At 41.2% G+C, this 16,712-nt stretch overlaps 1 protein-coding gene across 2 annotated transcripts in view; it reads left to right on the forward strand.

Annotated features, from left to right (window-relative positions):
* The window catches only part of SMAD1 (SMAD family member 1), a 35,673-nt gene extending 24,098 nt beyond the window's left edge, over positions 1 to 11,575 (forward strand). The window contains exons 3-7 of one of the 2 annotated variants that reach the window (XM_083457430.1): positions 426 to 680; positions 3,076 to 3,192; positions 6,837 to 7,058; positions 8,987 to 9,243; positions 10,346 to 11,575. In XM_083457430.1, coding sequence (XP_083313556.1) covers positions 426 to 680; positions 3,076 to 3,192; positions 6,837 to 7,058; positions 8,987 to 9,243; positions 10,346 to 10,489 — 995 coding nt within the window. In that variant the 3' untranslated portion in view covers positions 10,490 to 11,575. Of the gene's footprint in view, positions 1 to 425; positions 681 to 3,075; positions 3,193 to 6,834; positions 7,059 to 8,986; positions 9,244 to 10,345 lie in introns of both variants that reach the window. The other variant, XM_083457431.1, reaches the window with a different exon arrangement.
* The last annotated feature ends 5,137 nt before the right edge of the window (positions 11,576 to 16,712 follow it).

The following is a 16,712-nucleotide window of genomic DNA, read 5'->3' on the forward strand; positions in this document are numbered from 1 at the left end:
AGTGCTATCATTGTCTTCAGAAGAATTTCCTAGTTAACAAGGTTTTGGCTTACAAACCATTAAGTGGTTAGCAAGCCAGCAAAATGCACTAAAAGTTTCAAATGTTGGCATTAAATATACAAAACACTGCTCCGTGTTTTGTAAATAAAAACGCAGCAAAATCCTTTGATTATCTTGTTACTAGCTACTGTGAAAACCGAGTTTACAACTCTGGGACCCTGGCAGTCACTGTGACACTGTATGAATTTAAGTTATGCAATGACAGGATCCAATGAAGTGGCCTTACTGGGACCTGTTTGTTCCTAGAATGTGAATACCCTACATGCAATGGTTGCATCCATGGAAGAGTTTGCCTTTGTTCTGTAAGTGTGGTCTTGAACTAATTTTTCGGTCTTTCTCTCCCCCCCCCCCCCCACACTTTCCAGTTCTTCCTCCAGTGCTTGTTCCGAGACACAGTGAATACAACCCACAGCACAGCCTCCTGGCTCAATTCCGCGTGCCACAAAACGAGCCACACATGCCACACAATGCTACTTTCCCAGACTCTTTCCAACAGCCCAATAGCCATCCGTTTCCTCACTCGCCCAACAGCAGCTACCCAAACTCCCCGGGAAGCAGCAGTGGCACCTATCCTCACTCACCTGCCAGCTCGGACCCAGGAAGTCCTTTCCAGATGCCAGGTAAGCTTGCTCCAAGAGGCCTTGGTTGGAAGTTCTCAGTGTTAAGGGCATGGTTGGGACACATGTTCTGCTTGGGTCAGTATCTCATGGCAACCAATGAAAATGCAAACATTTGCATGTTTTTAAAGGTTTCTTTACAGGGACACGGGTGGCGCTGTGGGTTAAATCACAAAGCCTAGGACTTGCCGATCAGAAGGTTGACAGTTTGAATCTCTGCAATGGGTCTGAGCTCCCGTTGCTCGGTCCCTGCTCCTGCCAACCTAGCAGTTCGAAAGCACGTCAAAGTGCAAGTAGATAAATAGGTACCGCTCTGGTGGGAAGGTAAACAGCGTTTCCGTGTGCTGCTCTGGTTCACTAGAAGCGGCTTAGTCAGGCTGGCCACATGACCTGGAAGCTGTACACCAGCTCCCTCGGCCAGTAAAGCGAGATGAGCACTGCAACCCCAGAGTCGGACACGACTGGACCTAATGGTCAGGGGTCCCTTTACCTTTAAAGGATTCTTTATGGCAATTAAAACTACAGTGGGACCTTGGTTCTTGAACTTAATCTGTTCCGGAAGTCCATTTGACTCCCGAAACCATTGGAAAACCAAGGCGCAGCTTCCGATTGGCTGCAGGAGCTTCCTGCACTCAAGTGGAAGCCACAGCAGATGTTTAGCTTCCGAAAAACGTTCAAAAACCAGAACACTTAACTTCCGGGTTTGCTGTGTTCGGGAGCCGATTTGTTCGACAACTAAGCCGTTCAAGAACCAAGGTATGACTGTACATACTTTTTGTCAAAAACCATAATTTTATGATCACTGCAATTGGGACAATAGCTGCAAATTTTGCCCACTGAACCTTTGGATGTGTTAAACTTTCACCTGTCAGCTCTCGGAAACTGTGAATAGGTGTTGCGTAATGTCTCTCTGGCTTTACCTAGTCTGCAAAGAAAAGTTTTTGAAACTAGGGAGCATCCAAGGACTTTAATGAATTACCACATAAAGATAGCATTAAAAGATTTGTCTTAGCTGACCGTGAGAGCATTATGCGCTGCTAGAGAATTGGTCACTGGAAATTGGACCCATAGAGTTCTTCACTAGCTAGAACTTCATTTGTAGAACATGATGTAGCACAACCTTGAAGTTAGTTACAAATCTGGTAAAAAAAATGAGGGGAGCTGCTTTCCCTCTAGATTAGAAGTCAAAGCAGTGAGGTGCTTTGTTCAACTAGGATTCCAGATTGGTGCTAGAAGATCAAATCCAAATGACCAGGGGAAGGCAATTGCCCATTAAAAATAAAACAAAACCCACACTTCACATTGGTTCAAGGAGGAGGTTCAACTTCATTAGTAGAAGTATCTTATGACACAAGTTTGCAGTGTCTCAAAAGGGCAAGTAGACAAAGAGTAGCATGAAGTTTGCTCTTTTAAATGTTGCACAGAAATAGCGTTTTCTCACTGTTCGTTAGTTCTTCCAAATCTCTCCTGTGTGTTTTGGGTTGTAAAAAGATACTAAAGAATTCTTCAGTTGTGTTTAAGCTTCTAAAAAATTAAACCAATGTAGGAACACACAAACATGGATGGAGAGAAGAAGTATTCAAACTACTCCTGGTTAGCAATCAACTGTATAGCTGGTGACAGCTTAAACCTAAGGATTCTGGCTGGCTACCCAGCAATAAACTGGGCTTAGCAGCACTGATGTCAACAGCACATGAGTGTAAATCTTGCTATGTACTGGATTGCAGCCCCTGTTTGCTAGTAAACTTAAATGTTACTTAGTTCATCTCCTAATTGAAATGCTTTGTTTTGATAAGTGCTCATGCATTAACAGCTCACCTGAAAGCCACAGGGCACCAGTAATTCCATGCAGGTGAGTGGGCTGGTGGAGGAAGGACAGATCACTCCATTCTCCTGCCATTTGGTTTCTGTGCTAGATGTGGAGGAAGGAAAGCCTGGTCCTCAGTTCTGTCCCTCCTCTGTCATTCCAGTTGATCAAATGCATTTTTAAAAAAACTAGCCTGCATTTCTGCGCATCTTTAAAAGAGGGGGGTTGCCCTTCCAGCATGAGAATATGGGTCTAAAATCACTAGCTCTGATAAACATACATTAAAAAAACAAACCTCCTCAAGATCGCTTATCTCATGTAGAATAGCTTTACCTTTATCTGCTTCAAAGCCTAGTTCCCTAAAAAAGAAATTCTAAACTATTATTCCTTGATGAGAAAATAATGGCTTCTGTTGTTAGCCTTGTTTATAAGAGTTTAGTTTTGTCTAGCAAGTCTCACTTGAGACACAGGAATGAAGAGTTTTATTGGGTTATCATAAATAGGTGGACATTGTTGCTTGACCTGTCTTAGCGCTTTCTACTAATGTACAAAGAGAAATTAAATTATCTGTCCTGTATTTTTCCCATTTAGCTGATACTCCCCCTCCTGCTTATCTGCCTCCAGAAGATCAGATGACACAGGATGGTTCACAGCCAATGGACACCAATATGATGGCACCTTCAATTCCTCCAGAAATAAGCAGAGGAGGTGAAAATTTTAGGTTTTTTTCTCCCCCTTTTAATAAGAAATGTGGTCTAATATATATATGTGGCATGCGGAGTATAAACATGGTTGTAGCATACATTTTATGAATAGGAAGCTGTGAATGATCATATCTGAATGATGGACTTCCAATAGGTTTCTGGTTGGCCACTTTGAGAACAGGGTGCAGGACTAGATTGTCTGATCCAACAGAGGTGGCCTTAAGTTCTTATGATTTATAATGCTGTACTCATGCTCTGGACTAAGAGTCTGGCATAATAGCAAGTAAATGTCAGTGGATGTGTTCTCCCCAAGTAACAAGGTATGGAAAATGGTGTTTCAGCCAAACTTTCACCAAATCATGCACTGCTTCTTCCTCCTCATAGCTGCAGGCAAGATGGCTCAGATAACCAAAGTGTGCATTCTGTGCCAGCAGTTTTGGAGCCATCTTGGAAAAATAAGAGTAGACAACCTCTTGGTTATTTAACATTTTGTTTTAAAGCTGGCTCGCAACTGATAAAGCAAATCTTTGGGTAGTTTTGCTGATCTGTTCATTTCACGTAGACCTTGTTGCTGACAAAAGCAAGAAGCAAATTTATCCTTGTTTATGCCTGACTCTGTAGACCTTCTGCACACATTAGTTTTCTGTTTGTCCTGTATCTTTGTCCTGTCATTCTTGCATTCCTTAGGAATAGCCCCAGTAAGCAGAGGGCTGTGTGTCTAACCAGTCCTTAAGGTTTTGTTTGGATATTCTGGTCACAACAAACTGCTGTGTATTGGGTCGCAAGAGATGCATATAAATAGTGTGCTTCTCATTAGGTTGGCTCCAGTTCATGTGGCAGGATCATAAAATTTCTGCCACATGTGGTGTTGTGTGTTGGCTAGACCATGACCAAAGCGGTTTCATCCAAGAGCACTGTCAAGATGGCTGGATCTGGAACCAGATTATTTTTACAAGCTGTGTTGTTACCAGAAATCACAGCACTTGCAGCGTTACCCACTTCTGTGTTCACAATGGCAGTTTCCTGCACGCCCTTCCCACTGTGGCTTTGGGGCCAGATATTTTAGCAGGAGGCAGGGAACAGTATGTACTGGACAGCTGAAGGATGTTGCAATCACAAGCACAGAAGTAGTAATGCTGCAGGCCCAACGACTAGTAGCAACTAGTGGCAGATGCTCCCTCTAAATCTGGTAACTTTTTCCTCCCCTGATCTTAATATCCCTCCCCGTTTTTTCTTTTTCTTTTTAGAGGGTGAAACTACACTTGCTTATTTCCTTTACACTTACATTGTTTACGCACACCTGTTTCCCTTAATTCTGTGAGCTCATTTCTCTACTCCTGTACCTCTACCTGGTACGTACGGTCACATCCTTTGTTTTATAGCCCTTCAGAAAAGGTCTGCTGAAGTTCGCATATAGGAAGGGCACCGGCAGTAAAACGTAGGCTCAAGCACTCTCGCTGCAGACATTTAGAGAGGCCTGTTCTTTGTGAAGATTTGTTAGTCTTAAGAGATTTGACTTAACAAGCTGCATCCTGTCAATGAAGTTGGGTAACTCCTATTGTTGGCTCATGCTGGGAATGGAGAGACAAAGCACACCTGCTCTGCATGACTTAAGGCAAATGTGAGGAAGTTAGTATGAAATCTGTGTGAGAGAGATATGATTTCATTCTGCAGGAATGGCCAGCTGGCAGGATTTCTTCCTGAGTTTGAGAACTAGGGCAAAGCTGTGTGCAGCCTTAATGGTTGCTGGCATCTTACTGTGAAGAGTGCACCTACTTACTAATAATTAAAGGCTGCCGTACAATGACTTGAAAGGATTAAAAATATCATGGCTTGTTTGAATCAGCACTTCTTTGCATAGCTTTGGTAATCAGTGAACAGGATGGAGAAAAGCCTTATTTACAAAAAAGTATATACCGCTGTATCATAAAAATACACCAGCAGTTTACACAGTTTATATTGTGGTGGGATATGATATATTATAAGTTTAAAAACTAGTTAAAAGCAAAAAGAAATGAAAAAAAAACAAACAACAATAGACCATGATGAGGGATGTACTCTTAAATGCCTGCATAAGCCTGGTGGAATAGAAAAGTTTTCAGCAGGTGTTTCAGAGTTGGCACAGAAGGTGGCCACTGAATCTTTGTTGGCAAGGTGCTCCACAGGACTGGCCAATGACACTATAAGGCTCAAATTCTCATTGTCATATGAGGCTCACCAACTTGGGGAATATAGTCTGCCATCTTCAGTTCCATAAATTTGGTTTCCTACAGCCAAAACTACACTTATGACTGTCATTGGTTGACTCTCTCTTCTTAGCTACCACAAGTCACTGTGGTGTAGTGGTTTGTGTCAGACGAAGGCTGAGGGTTCTCAAATTCAGATCCCAATCTGGCCATGAAGCCCACTTTGGGCCAGGTGGAAAAAGGCCTGCAAGGCAGGGACCAAATCTTCCAGACGTCACAGCTGAGATGGTCATAGAATGCCCCAGGAGGTCATTATGATGGACAACTGAGGCCAGGGTATGCCAGCCCAGCAACAGCTGTAGTACAAACACTCCTAGCTGTAGAAGGCAATTGGGACTTCTGTGGCAGGCTGAAATCCTGGAGTACTAGGAACCTCTTCCTTCAGGGACAGTGCAACCCATTCTAGATCGGGTCATCCACCTGATTCCTGAACACAGGAACCACCTACCCACAACACCTCTGTGTTAGAAGGATTCACTCTCAGTTGGTTGGTTTCCAACAAGCCCATCACTGCTTCAGGGCCAACAGCATTTTCTCAGCTTCTGATCCTGTTGACATGGACAGATTAGTGCTTAGTACTTGCAACGCCATGCTCCAAATCCCCAGCAACCAGTGGTTTAACATGGCAGTTGAGTTACTGTAGGAGACAGAATGGACCCTAAAGGGTGAGACCCTGACTTGCAAGTGCAACTCCACCATGATATGGACATTTGCTCAAGGTGGCAAAGTCTTTTGAGCAATAGTTCCTGGTTCAAAGCATACATTTTGAATTGCATACTGTCCAATGACTTCATTGTAAATAGGCATGGTTTATGGTAGCACATCTGGGTTTTCTAAAGTGTTGAAGCGGGCTGTGATGGAAAGGATTGCCACTAGGTGACCAGTCAACATCGTTTGGTAAATTGAGTGAGACCTGGTAGTTTTCTTTCTAGCTCATTTGCCACACAAACAGCCCACCTGCCCAAACATAGAGATGAGTAAAGCTTACTGGTTACAATCATTTTGGGGGGAAGCCAGTCTAATCATTCTACTGCAGGGACTCTCAACCTAACCAATTAGTAGATTATCAGTACTGCAGCCCCAGTTTTTGTGAGTCTACTTGTAAAGCAGGGTGGTAAAAAGAATCTGCTCACTGCTTATTAAAGTACCAGTTAGAGCTCCTTCTCTTTTCGCTATGTGGAGGCTTTGATTGAATTGCTAGTGTGGCTCATATGTATTGCATAATAGGGCATTGTGGGAGAATGACTTCTAATTAGCAGCTGCGTAGCCAGATTATTTTTTCCCCCTTTTGGTTCTTCAGTGATCTTAAGCCAAAACCTACACACTGAAAATAAATAAAACTTTAAAGCTCAGGAACTCATTAATTCTAGTGTCACTGATTTCTGATTTTCCTCCTTTCCAGATGTTCAGGCAGTTGCTTATGAAGAGCCAAAACACTGGTGCTCTATTGTCTACTATGAGCTTAACAATCGTGTTGGAGAGGCATTTCATGCCTCTTCAACAAGTGTGTTGGTCGATGGCTTCACTGATCCTTCAAACAACAAGAACAGGTTTTGCCTAGGGCTGCTCTCCAATGTTAACCGGAATTCCACCATTGAGAACACCAGGCGGCATATTGGCAAAGGTACTGTGGGGTTTTGTTCATATTTGAAAGTGGAAAGAGAGAGGAGCTGGGATGCAAGCAACATTTGTTTGCCTCAAGGCTTCATTGAGAAGCAACATATTCAGCGTTACACAATGTAATCTCCTTGCAAAGAAATTTCGACAACACATAGAAACAGGGTTGCGCACGATCCTACTTCCAACTGGACAGTTTTCTCCCAAATTGTTTGGTTGGAATATAAACCTCTTGAGCTGCAACTAAGCTGGTGGATCTATTACTACACAAGGTTCTTACATAGAGGTTAAAATCACTATTGGGCTCCCTGATGCAGCTACAGGAGTATTAACATAGCTTGCAAAATAGTGGGGAAGGCTTTTTTGCAAAGGGCAGAGAAGTTGTCATCTCTTGCTTTCCCAGTTCAGAATCTGAAATTGTTTCCAAGGTAAAATAGTACTGAGGTCCATAGGAGAAAAAGAGGAATCACTTAAAATTTATCTTTATCTTTTATAGAAGTGTTTGTATTACAGTATATGCCATCTGTTTTAACCCATAATACCCCCAATATATAAAACTATATAAAAAAAAATTATGTGCTGTCTCCTTTATTTTAAGAACTGAAGTAATTTAGTAATGTTCTGGTTTTCTGTATAATTTGTCTTTCTAGAAGCATTTGCTTTTTGTCTCTCTCTCTCTTTTTAACAAATAAAAGAGAGACGGTCTTGAGTGAAGACTATAGCTTCTATACTTTAAATTGTCTTGGAATAAAAATAGTTTAGTCAATTATTTGTATTAATAATTCCCTACTTGGTTTTGCTGGAATATGACTTTGGTTTTACAAAGCCAGATATGAACAAGGGATACTTGCCCCCCCCCCAGGGTATGACTGGTATTTTGGCTATATAAAAGATGGCTTTCTCTTCCAGGTATGTGTAAGACACAGTTGGGGACTATCCACTACTGGTGCCTTTAAAACTATTCAGAACATGCCTTTTGGTGGTGCACTGAAGGACTTTTAAAAATTTGAATAGCAGCAGGGTTTTAATCTTTTCCCCCTGTAACAGCCCCATTCCTTACTAGGGATCTAGTTATGGACAAATTATTTAATTACATTTATATCATCCGTTTCCTCCAAGAAGTTCAAGGTGATACACATGGCATCTTATTTATCCTGTCAACGATCTGTAAAATAAGTTAGGCTGAGAGATAGTATTAACCCAGTTGAGCTTCAATGTTTGAGGGGGCCATTGAACCCTGTAGTAGATATCCCCAGTACTAGTCTGACATTCTGACCATTATGCCACACTGGTGGCCCAGTTTGAGAAAATAGCTGTAGTTGAATCAGTATTAGTGCCTGGGACCTATAGCTATGCAGCACATAGGAACTCCTATTTCCTTTTACTAAAGGGTTCAGTAAAATGTCTTAGCCTTAAATTTTGCTTTTGAAAATTATCACACGCACACTACTAGATTACCATTTTTATTTTGCAAAGAAATATGCATATTTAAGAAGATCTGCTAAAACTACAGTAAACCCCAATCTAAATAGAAGCTAAAACTCAGACCAGATAAAATGAAGAACTTGGTTTGCTAATGAGAGTTGAGCAGATGTGGTTCTATCCCATTGGTTTCATTAGACACAAATTCACTGCACCCCCTAGTTTTTAACTAGAAAAATCTTTCAAATCTAAGGATATGTGCAGATGTCCAGAAAAGCAGATGTCCAAAAAATGTTGCCTATACAGCATGCGAATAATAAATTTGGACAACTGCATTTATGCGGTTGGGCCAAGTATGTAAAATTCATGCATCACTGCGGAGGTGTGTGATTCTCATTTGGACAACAGCACCAGAAAATACTCATACCCATTAATTGCTGCTTTGAATACCTGCAGCAGTCTGAAGTGCTTTGACTTCAGAATAAAACTAACAGAACCATGTCTCTCTTGTAGGAGTCCACCTGTATTATGTCGGTGGTGAAGTCTATGCAGAGTGCCTTAGTGACAGTAGCATATTTGTGCAAAGTCGAAATTGCAATTACCATCATGGCTTCCACCCAACTACAGTCTGCAAAATTCCAAGTGGCTGCAGTTTGAAAATTTTCAACAACCAAGAGTTTGCTCAACTTCTGGCTCAGTCGGTGAACCATGGCTTTGAAACTGTGTACGAACTCACCAAGATGTGCACTATCCGCATGAGCTTTGTAAAGGTAAGCAAGGCTTTGGGGTGAGTGTGCCTTCACGAGGCCTTGGCCTGGGAAAAAGAATGAACTTGGGTTGATACTATTAAATTTTAGACCTCGCATCAATACAACTCTTGCTATAATAGCAACCTAGACAGACGAAGGCATGTGCATGCAAATGCTGCCCAAAACTTAAATCTTTTAGGGGCTGCTGCTGAGCCTGCTCAACAAATCCTCCAAACAAGTACTCTAGAGCTGAAGCCAAGTAATACTTGATTTTTAAGAATTGCACTGTGTCTTTCATGTTAATCAACCTTAAAACTGAAAGATATTAACCTGGATTTTGTGAAGTGTAGCTCTAGCTCCAGAATCAGTGGCAGCACTTAAAAAAAAAAAGAAGTAAGAACAGTATATCCACTTTATTTGCACAAAAAATCATGTTCAGCAGCAAATGTCAGTTAAACCCCCCCCCCCCAATAATAACAGTAATAAAGCAATAAAACTATACCTTGTGACAGGAGAAAAATCACCCCTGTGGGTCTAATGCCTATCAGAAATGTCTTTCCTATTAAGTGGAAGGCCGGTAAGAAGCTTGGTAGGTGCTCCCTGTGCAGGGAGTTCTATAATCTGGGTGCAGCCACTGAGAAATAGAGAAATGTTGTGTTTGGCTGACTTGTTCAGTGGTACCTTAACATCCATCCCCCCCCAAAAAATCTCTGAATTTCTAGAAATAAGGTGCACAGACACTGGATACAAAATAGATGGCAGTGTGTATGGGGAAAAAATAGTATAAAGAATTGAGAGAGCAGCACTGCCTGACCAAACATCAACAGGTGTTTTCCCTTGAAAGTAGAAGACATTACAGCACAAGCTGCCCCACCCCATTGAGCGCGATCACTTACTTGGAAGATTCATGTCTTCAGGGCTTTCAATCGGACCCATCTGGCAAGGTTTTAAATCTACTTCAAATTAAAATTCAGAGATCAGAAAATGGTTGCGCTCCTTTAATGCAAAAAATAAAAATAATGTCTCCTTTATTCAATACGACGCCATGTTACTGTCTTTGGATTCTAAGAATGCAATTAAATCTGTAGCAAGAATTGTTGTAACAATCACTCTGTGTTTCTAGGGCTGGGGAGCAGAGTATCATCGGCAAGATGTCACAAGCACACCGTGCTGGATTGAGATTCACTTACATGGTCCCCTTCAGTGGCTGGATAAAGTTCTTACGCAGATGGGCTCTCCTCATAACCCAATCTCTTCTGTGTCTTAAAAGGATTCGGAGCAGCTACACTTAAGAAACTATTGAGCCTTGCATGTACTTGAAGGATGTATGAGTCAGACACATGTACAAAACTGGCAGCAGCCTTTATTATACTTGACCTCTGTGACCAACCGTTAGATCAGGAAAAGCCGCTACTAAGTTGTTGGTATCAAAGACTTTTTAGTTTACATAGTAGTAATCTTTATACAGGGCAGCGTGTAATAGCTAGGGATGACCCAGGTCCACGTAATCGGGACGCTGTTCTCAAGCAATCTTATCTAGAACACTAAGATCCCCTTGTGCTGAATATCCATTGTGTTTTGCGTTCTGGGATGAGTACCAAAAAAGAAGAAGGCTACTCTCCTTTTTAACAAGCTTCTCACAATATTCGAAAGCTAATGGTTCTTGGTAATAGTTGCTATCCTCAGAAAAATTAAGGCTTCTGTGTAATCTTCTGAAACTGTGTACTGACCATACCGCTGCAAGAATTTTTAGGTATGCTCTTTGCTAAATGTATGTACAGTGTATCTGGAAGTTAGAGATGGACTAGCCTAAAGAAATATAGTTGCGGGAGGCGGGTGGGAAGGGAAGCTGACATGGACAGGTAGAATTATACTGTAAACATAGCTTGTTAAATAAGTCCAAGTCTTGCTGTGTGCATTTCATTTTTATAGAGGCTTCATCTTACTAACTGATATATTTCTGCCCAAGCACAGCTTCATGGAGCAAGGCTGGGTCAATAAATGCTTTTGTCATGTACTGCAAGGTCTGTATATTTCAAGACAAACTATACAGCCTTTTTTAAGATTGGACAGTTTTATGCAGTTCACATAACAGAAGTAGCTGTTTTCGTTTTGTAAGAGGTTTGTGTTTTGCCAACTTAGCAGATGTTAGCACATGTTGGGAGGACTTAAACAACCTATTCAAGTGTCTCAGACTTAAAGGTTAATTTTTTACCATTTAAATTGTTTTCTTTCTGCTAATGTTTTTATATTCATTCAAGCTGTAGTACTTTTCCAGTATTTTTTTATTCCAAAACTTAGTGGTTCATCTCTACTGAAGTTCAAATAAACATATTGCTTACTTTGATTAAAACACACTCTTGTGCATTTTCCCCCCTTATCAAACTACAAAACATGAAGTAGCTGTGATATAAATGAATGTCAGTTGCTGAGAACAGTTTCTTGGAAAAGGAGATATGCAATGGAACTGATATGCAAGCTGTCAGCATGGAAGCACAAGCTCCCTTTTATGCCTTCTTTTAAAAAAGGTAGTTTCATTGTCTAATCTTATTGCCAAATTTATTGGTAAAATTCTTTAAAACTTTGCTGGTGCTTTTAACTGCCTTATTTTACCACGTTGCACATGTTTGCCTTCCTTTTAGCTGCTTGAAAAACACAAGCTTAGCGGTCTTGGTGTGAGGGATGTACCATGGTTCTATGCTCACTGCTTTAAAAAGAAGAAATATACCTAGCAGCAAGATGAGTGCATGCTAATAATGAAGGGAAGTGCACACAATATCCATCTTCGCATGATTAGTTTCTTAAGGATAGAAGAATCATCCTTAACTCAAATTGGCCTAATAGCACCATCAGCCATCGGGTTTATTGGAAGAGCGGAAATAGTTCCAAAAAGCACATAATAAACTGCTAGTCCCTGTTGCCTCTTTGTTTACCATCACTGCTCACCACATTGTTGTTTTCATCGAGCAACTACCTCATCAATGCATATGGGAAGGTCCATTGTCCAATGTGAGTCATTAGAACCTGCAGTCTAAGAAGATGACGGGAAGCAACCTCTCCTTTGATGAGAATTTCTGGGATGTTGTTATTTGGTGTAGGTAAAGTGGCCAAAACGCCACCTGAGAAATTGCCAAATTGGAGGAAGACATGAACTAGAATTTAAGAACTGTTTTTTCATATCTGACAGCATGAGTGTTACACAACCCACAGTAAGAGCAGAAAAAAACAAGTTAACATTGTGAATAGATTATTTTTAATCAAATAAACAGGCATTTCTGCTTTGTGCTGACAAGCTGAAATAGGATATTTCAGGATCAAGAGCAGCAACTCAACAGCTCAGCTTGTCAGCTGCTACAGAATTTGAATTGCATCAAAGTAAGTGGACCTGAATGCGGTTTTAAAAGGGTGATAGCTTTTTAACCATATACAGCTGAATATGTATTATTGGCGGTAAAGGCTGTAGTTTCTTTTAACGTCTCTGGAACTAACAATAAAGAAACTGGTAAGTATTGAATTTATGCTGCATGGTAACTCATCACACTTTTTGAACATGATCAGTTACCTGCCCTCTTCAGGACAGCCTTCAGAGAAAGCACTCTTATCACAAATATAATTGCTTGTTAAAGTGTCACACTGCATTTCACTTCAGTATACATAAGTCATAAGATGAGGTTTCCCACAGTTACTGGAACGTGCAGTCTGCAAAGCAATTTGGCTTGGTTTTTAAAACACTTAAAATCTCAGTTTACCCTTTAGCTTTAAATAATAGTAATTGCAAGTCTTCTTTGGTTGAAAATAAAATCTTTCTGCTCACTAGCCAGAAGACAAATATAAATAGCTCCGATGTGTTTTTAAATTACTTTAACGCTAATTTGGCTGGGATCCACATTGCACATAGCAATGTGCCTGCTCCTCCCAAGACTGCTTGGTATGTAACTCCTATTAAAGGGTGTCTCCTTGGCTCAGGAAGTTTTTATATCATTGACAACTTAGGACAGCATGTGCTAATAAGATGTATGCTATGCAGGCACTTCTCCAATTCTGCTTCATAGAGACTCAGCAAAAGAAGCAAGAGTGGAAGTGTTTCAGACATGCACATGAATTTTAAGTGTGCCATGTTTAGTGGCCTAGTGTGAAACCCACCAGTTGACAAGAACATGTCTCAAAAATTGTTGACTCCCTGCTAGTACAGAGAAGACAAACACCATTCTGACAGCATCTGGAAAAGAAGATGGCTGCAAACCAGGCTTTTTGTTTACTTGGAAAGTTAATCTTTTACATTTGAAGTGTAGAGATTGGGACCTACAGTTGTGAATATAGCGTACTTCAGGATTCTCCTGAAGTCTGGCAGCTGTAACGCATGCAAAGCCTTAAAAGAGCTCAAGAGCTCTGGAGACAAAAATATTATTGTGATAAAATGGACATAGGAATCCCTATGAATTCACACGTCGATTCCCCAGCATCTCCAGGCAGGGCTGGAAATGTCTGCATCTAAAACCCAATCATCCAGAGCCATGGCCAGTCAAGCTTGACAATTCTGAGCTAGGTAGCCCAACGGCCCGACCTGGTGTGTGTGATTCTGTATCTGCAGCCCAATCCCATGCATGTTAACTATAGAGCTCACTGAGTTCAGTAGGACTTGAGTGTGTATAAGATTGCTGCCTATATGAGAATAATCCTAAACAAAACTAACTTCTGAATGCATAGAATTGGGCAGCTAGAACTATGTATGGGTGCCTGAGTCAATTTGGTTTGTTAGATTTGTATTATCCTATGGCTTTAAAATGGATGGGCAGTTACTATACCACCCTCATGCGATACAAAAAAGGATAACTTCTAAAGAAAAACTGCATTGAATATAACATCATATAGGACGGGCAAGTGGTGTTATATAAGTATAGGCTGTGTACTCCTAGTGGAGAGTTGAGCCCCTGTGAATTCAGGGCAACTTACTTCTAAGTAATTAGGACTTAGGCTGCATAGGACTGGGCTGTAAAGTATTGGCCAAACACTGATCTGTTTAGAGCTGTGGTTAGCCTCAAAGTGATCTGTCTGGAGACTAACCACAACCCCAAACAGTTTGATGAGATTTAGAATGAGGTGGAGCAGCAGTAAACTGCCTCCTTCATACTTCTCAGTACTTTGATCACCTCTCCCTGTTCCTAGCCAATCCATGGCTAGTGCAGCGAAAATCAGGGAAACGTGTGTGACAGTGGGGATCAGTTGGCCAATGCACTGTTTTTCTAAATGTGCTGGTTGACTCAGCCAGTGCTGGCTCCAGGTTTTTTTTTTGGGGGGGGGTCTCATGCATGATGCCCACAGTGTGTTCCTTCTAGGGACCTGCTTCCTTGCCCCTGTCCCCACTGCCAGTTGCCCTCTCTTTCTGGGCCCATTACTGCTTAGAAGGAGAGGGCAAGGCAAGTGAAGCCTGTTGCTCATTTTCCTTGCTCTCATCACCCTTCCTATTGCTCTCCCCCACTCCTTGGAAAGATTAGGGGATCAGTTAAAAGGAAGTGAAACTTGAAAGTCAATTAAAATCTCTTTAGGATGCCTGGAATTCATTTAAAACCACAATAATAGAACCTGAAAGAAAATGAGTATTAATGATTAGGAAAGTGACATGTAACCAGAAGAGGATGCCAATGTGATTAATATAAGATTTAAAGGAGCTGTAAAAGACTGCAGGTTGCCCACCCCTCAAGCAGACACACAGGCCCGTATTCTGATCCAGCAGGGCTCTCTCTATTTTCTTACGCCTTTAGGGAATTTGTGGTTACTTTCACCAGGATTGAAATCAGTGCAAATTTACTCATTATTCTAAACTGTGGTGATGAGATCTAGAATTTAGGACAGTTCCATATTATTTTGTAAGTGGGATTCAACTGTGCCATTAGAGTGGATCTGGAGCTCTTGCACCACAAAACTGCTTCCAGTTAAAATAAATAAGACTTTTCAGGGTTAAGGAAAATGTGGGCTAAATTGGTTGATGTGAAATCATAGAACTTCCTGGCAGATCAGAATGCTCAATAAACTGCTGGCATCATATAACCTCCTTGCAAGCAAATCTGACTGAACACTTAATACACAAGTGAAGTGGAAGAAACCTTAAGTTGCCTTCCCATAATTGTTAATCCTCTTCTTCATGCCACTGTTTACCTTCCGTGTTCTAAGACTTGGATTGCAGAGCTCTGTAATAATAGGGAGACACCAGCTGCCCATCCATGGTTTTTGAACCTCAACCTCATTTAGGGGTTGGCACCAGACACAGAGATAATAACAGGAGCTAGTTTATAACCTCCCCTTCCTAATTCACAATATGTAGATATTAACAGGGATTGATATTTTCTGCCCCCATTGCTGCTACAATATAGGGCTATTGCAGTACCTGGAATAGCTCAGTTGGTAATGGATGAGACTCAGTCTCAGGGTTGTGGGTTCAAGCCCCATGTTGGGCAAAAGATTCATTGCATTGCGGGGAGTTGGACTAGATCAGTCTTTCCCAAACTTTTTCTGACTGTGGCCCCCTTCCGACTTTGTTTCCTTCCTATGCCCCCCATAGGTGTTAAAAATCAATACAGATCTGAGGTTTTGCCTGTCCCCTAACAAAAATCCTGGCTACACCCATCCCCCCCTCCGTTCTACCAGTAGAAAGGCAGCTATTTAAATGTATTGTCTGTAAATAGAACATGTTTTATTTATAATCTTATAATTTTTTTAAGTGTTTATTATTTTTCCAATAAAACACCTAATTAACATATCAAATCAAATCCAATAAAAATAAAAAACTAAAATTTAAAAAAGTCCAATTGTCTTCCAAATTGTAATAATTTTTGTTTTGGCTTCCCATGGTCTGAATTATAATCTTATAATTTATACAAAATACAATTACATAAAATGATAGGAACATAATGAAATATTGGTGAAGCAGAAGAACATAGAATCATGGGGCTGGAAAGGACCTCAGGAGTCCTCGTTCTAGTGCAACCCCCTGCAGTGTATGAAACTCAGCTAAACTATCCATGACAGATTACCATCCAACCTCTGGTTAGAAACCTCCAAGGTAGGAGAGTCCAGAACCTTCCAAGGAAGAGCCATCTTCCATGTATTATACAAAATAAGCAACACTTACTTGACCTAAGTTAATTGACACAGAGGGGGAAACCTACAGATACATCCAAAAGGCACCTAGGGAGTTCTGTATATAGGAGAAATTTTAAAAACAAATGGTCCTCACTGACCTGGTGCAAAAAGATACTGTCATCCAGAAGAGCCCTGGCTGCCTAGATAAAACACTATAGCCCAGAGGTTTTCAACCTTTTTGAGTCCACGGCTCCCTTGACAAACTACATTCTTTCTGCGGCACTCCTGTGGGGCTCATGAACCCAGTTATGTCACCCCTTGCCTGCAGAGTTGGCAGCCTCTCACCATTTTTTGAACAAACTCTCTTGAGTGTTCCCTCAGCCTCCTGGCCTCTCCCCTCTACTTGTGAG

This window comes from Podarcis tiliguerta (assembly GCF_965153285.1).
Source record: "Podarcis tiliguerta genome assembly, chromosome: 9".
Taxonomy (NCBI): Eukaryota; Metazoa; Chordata; class Lepidosauria; order Squamata; family Lacertidae; genus Podarcis; species Podarcis tiliguerta.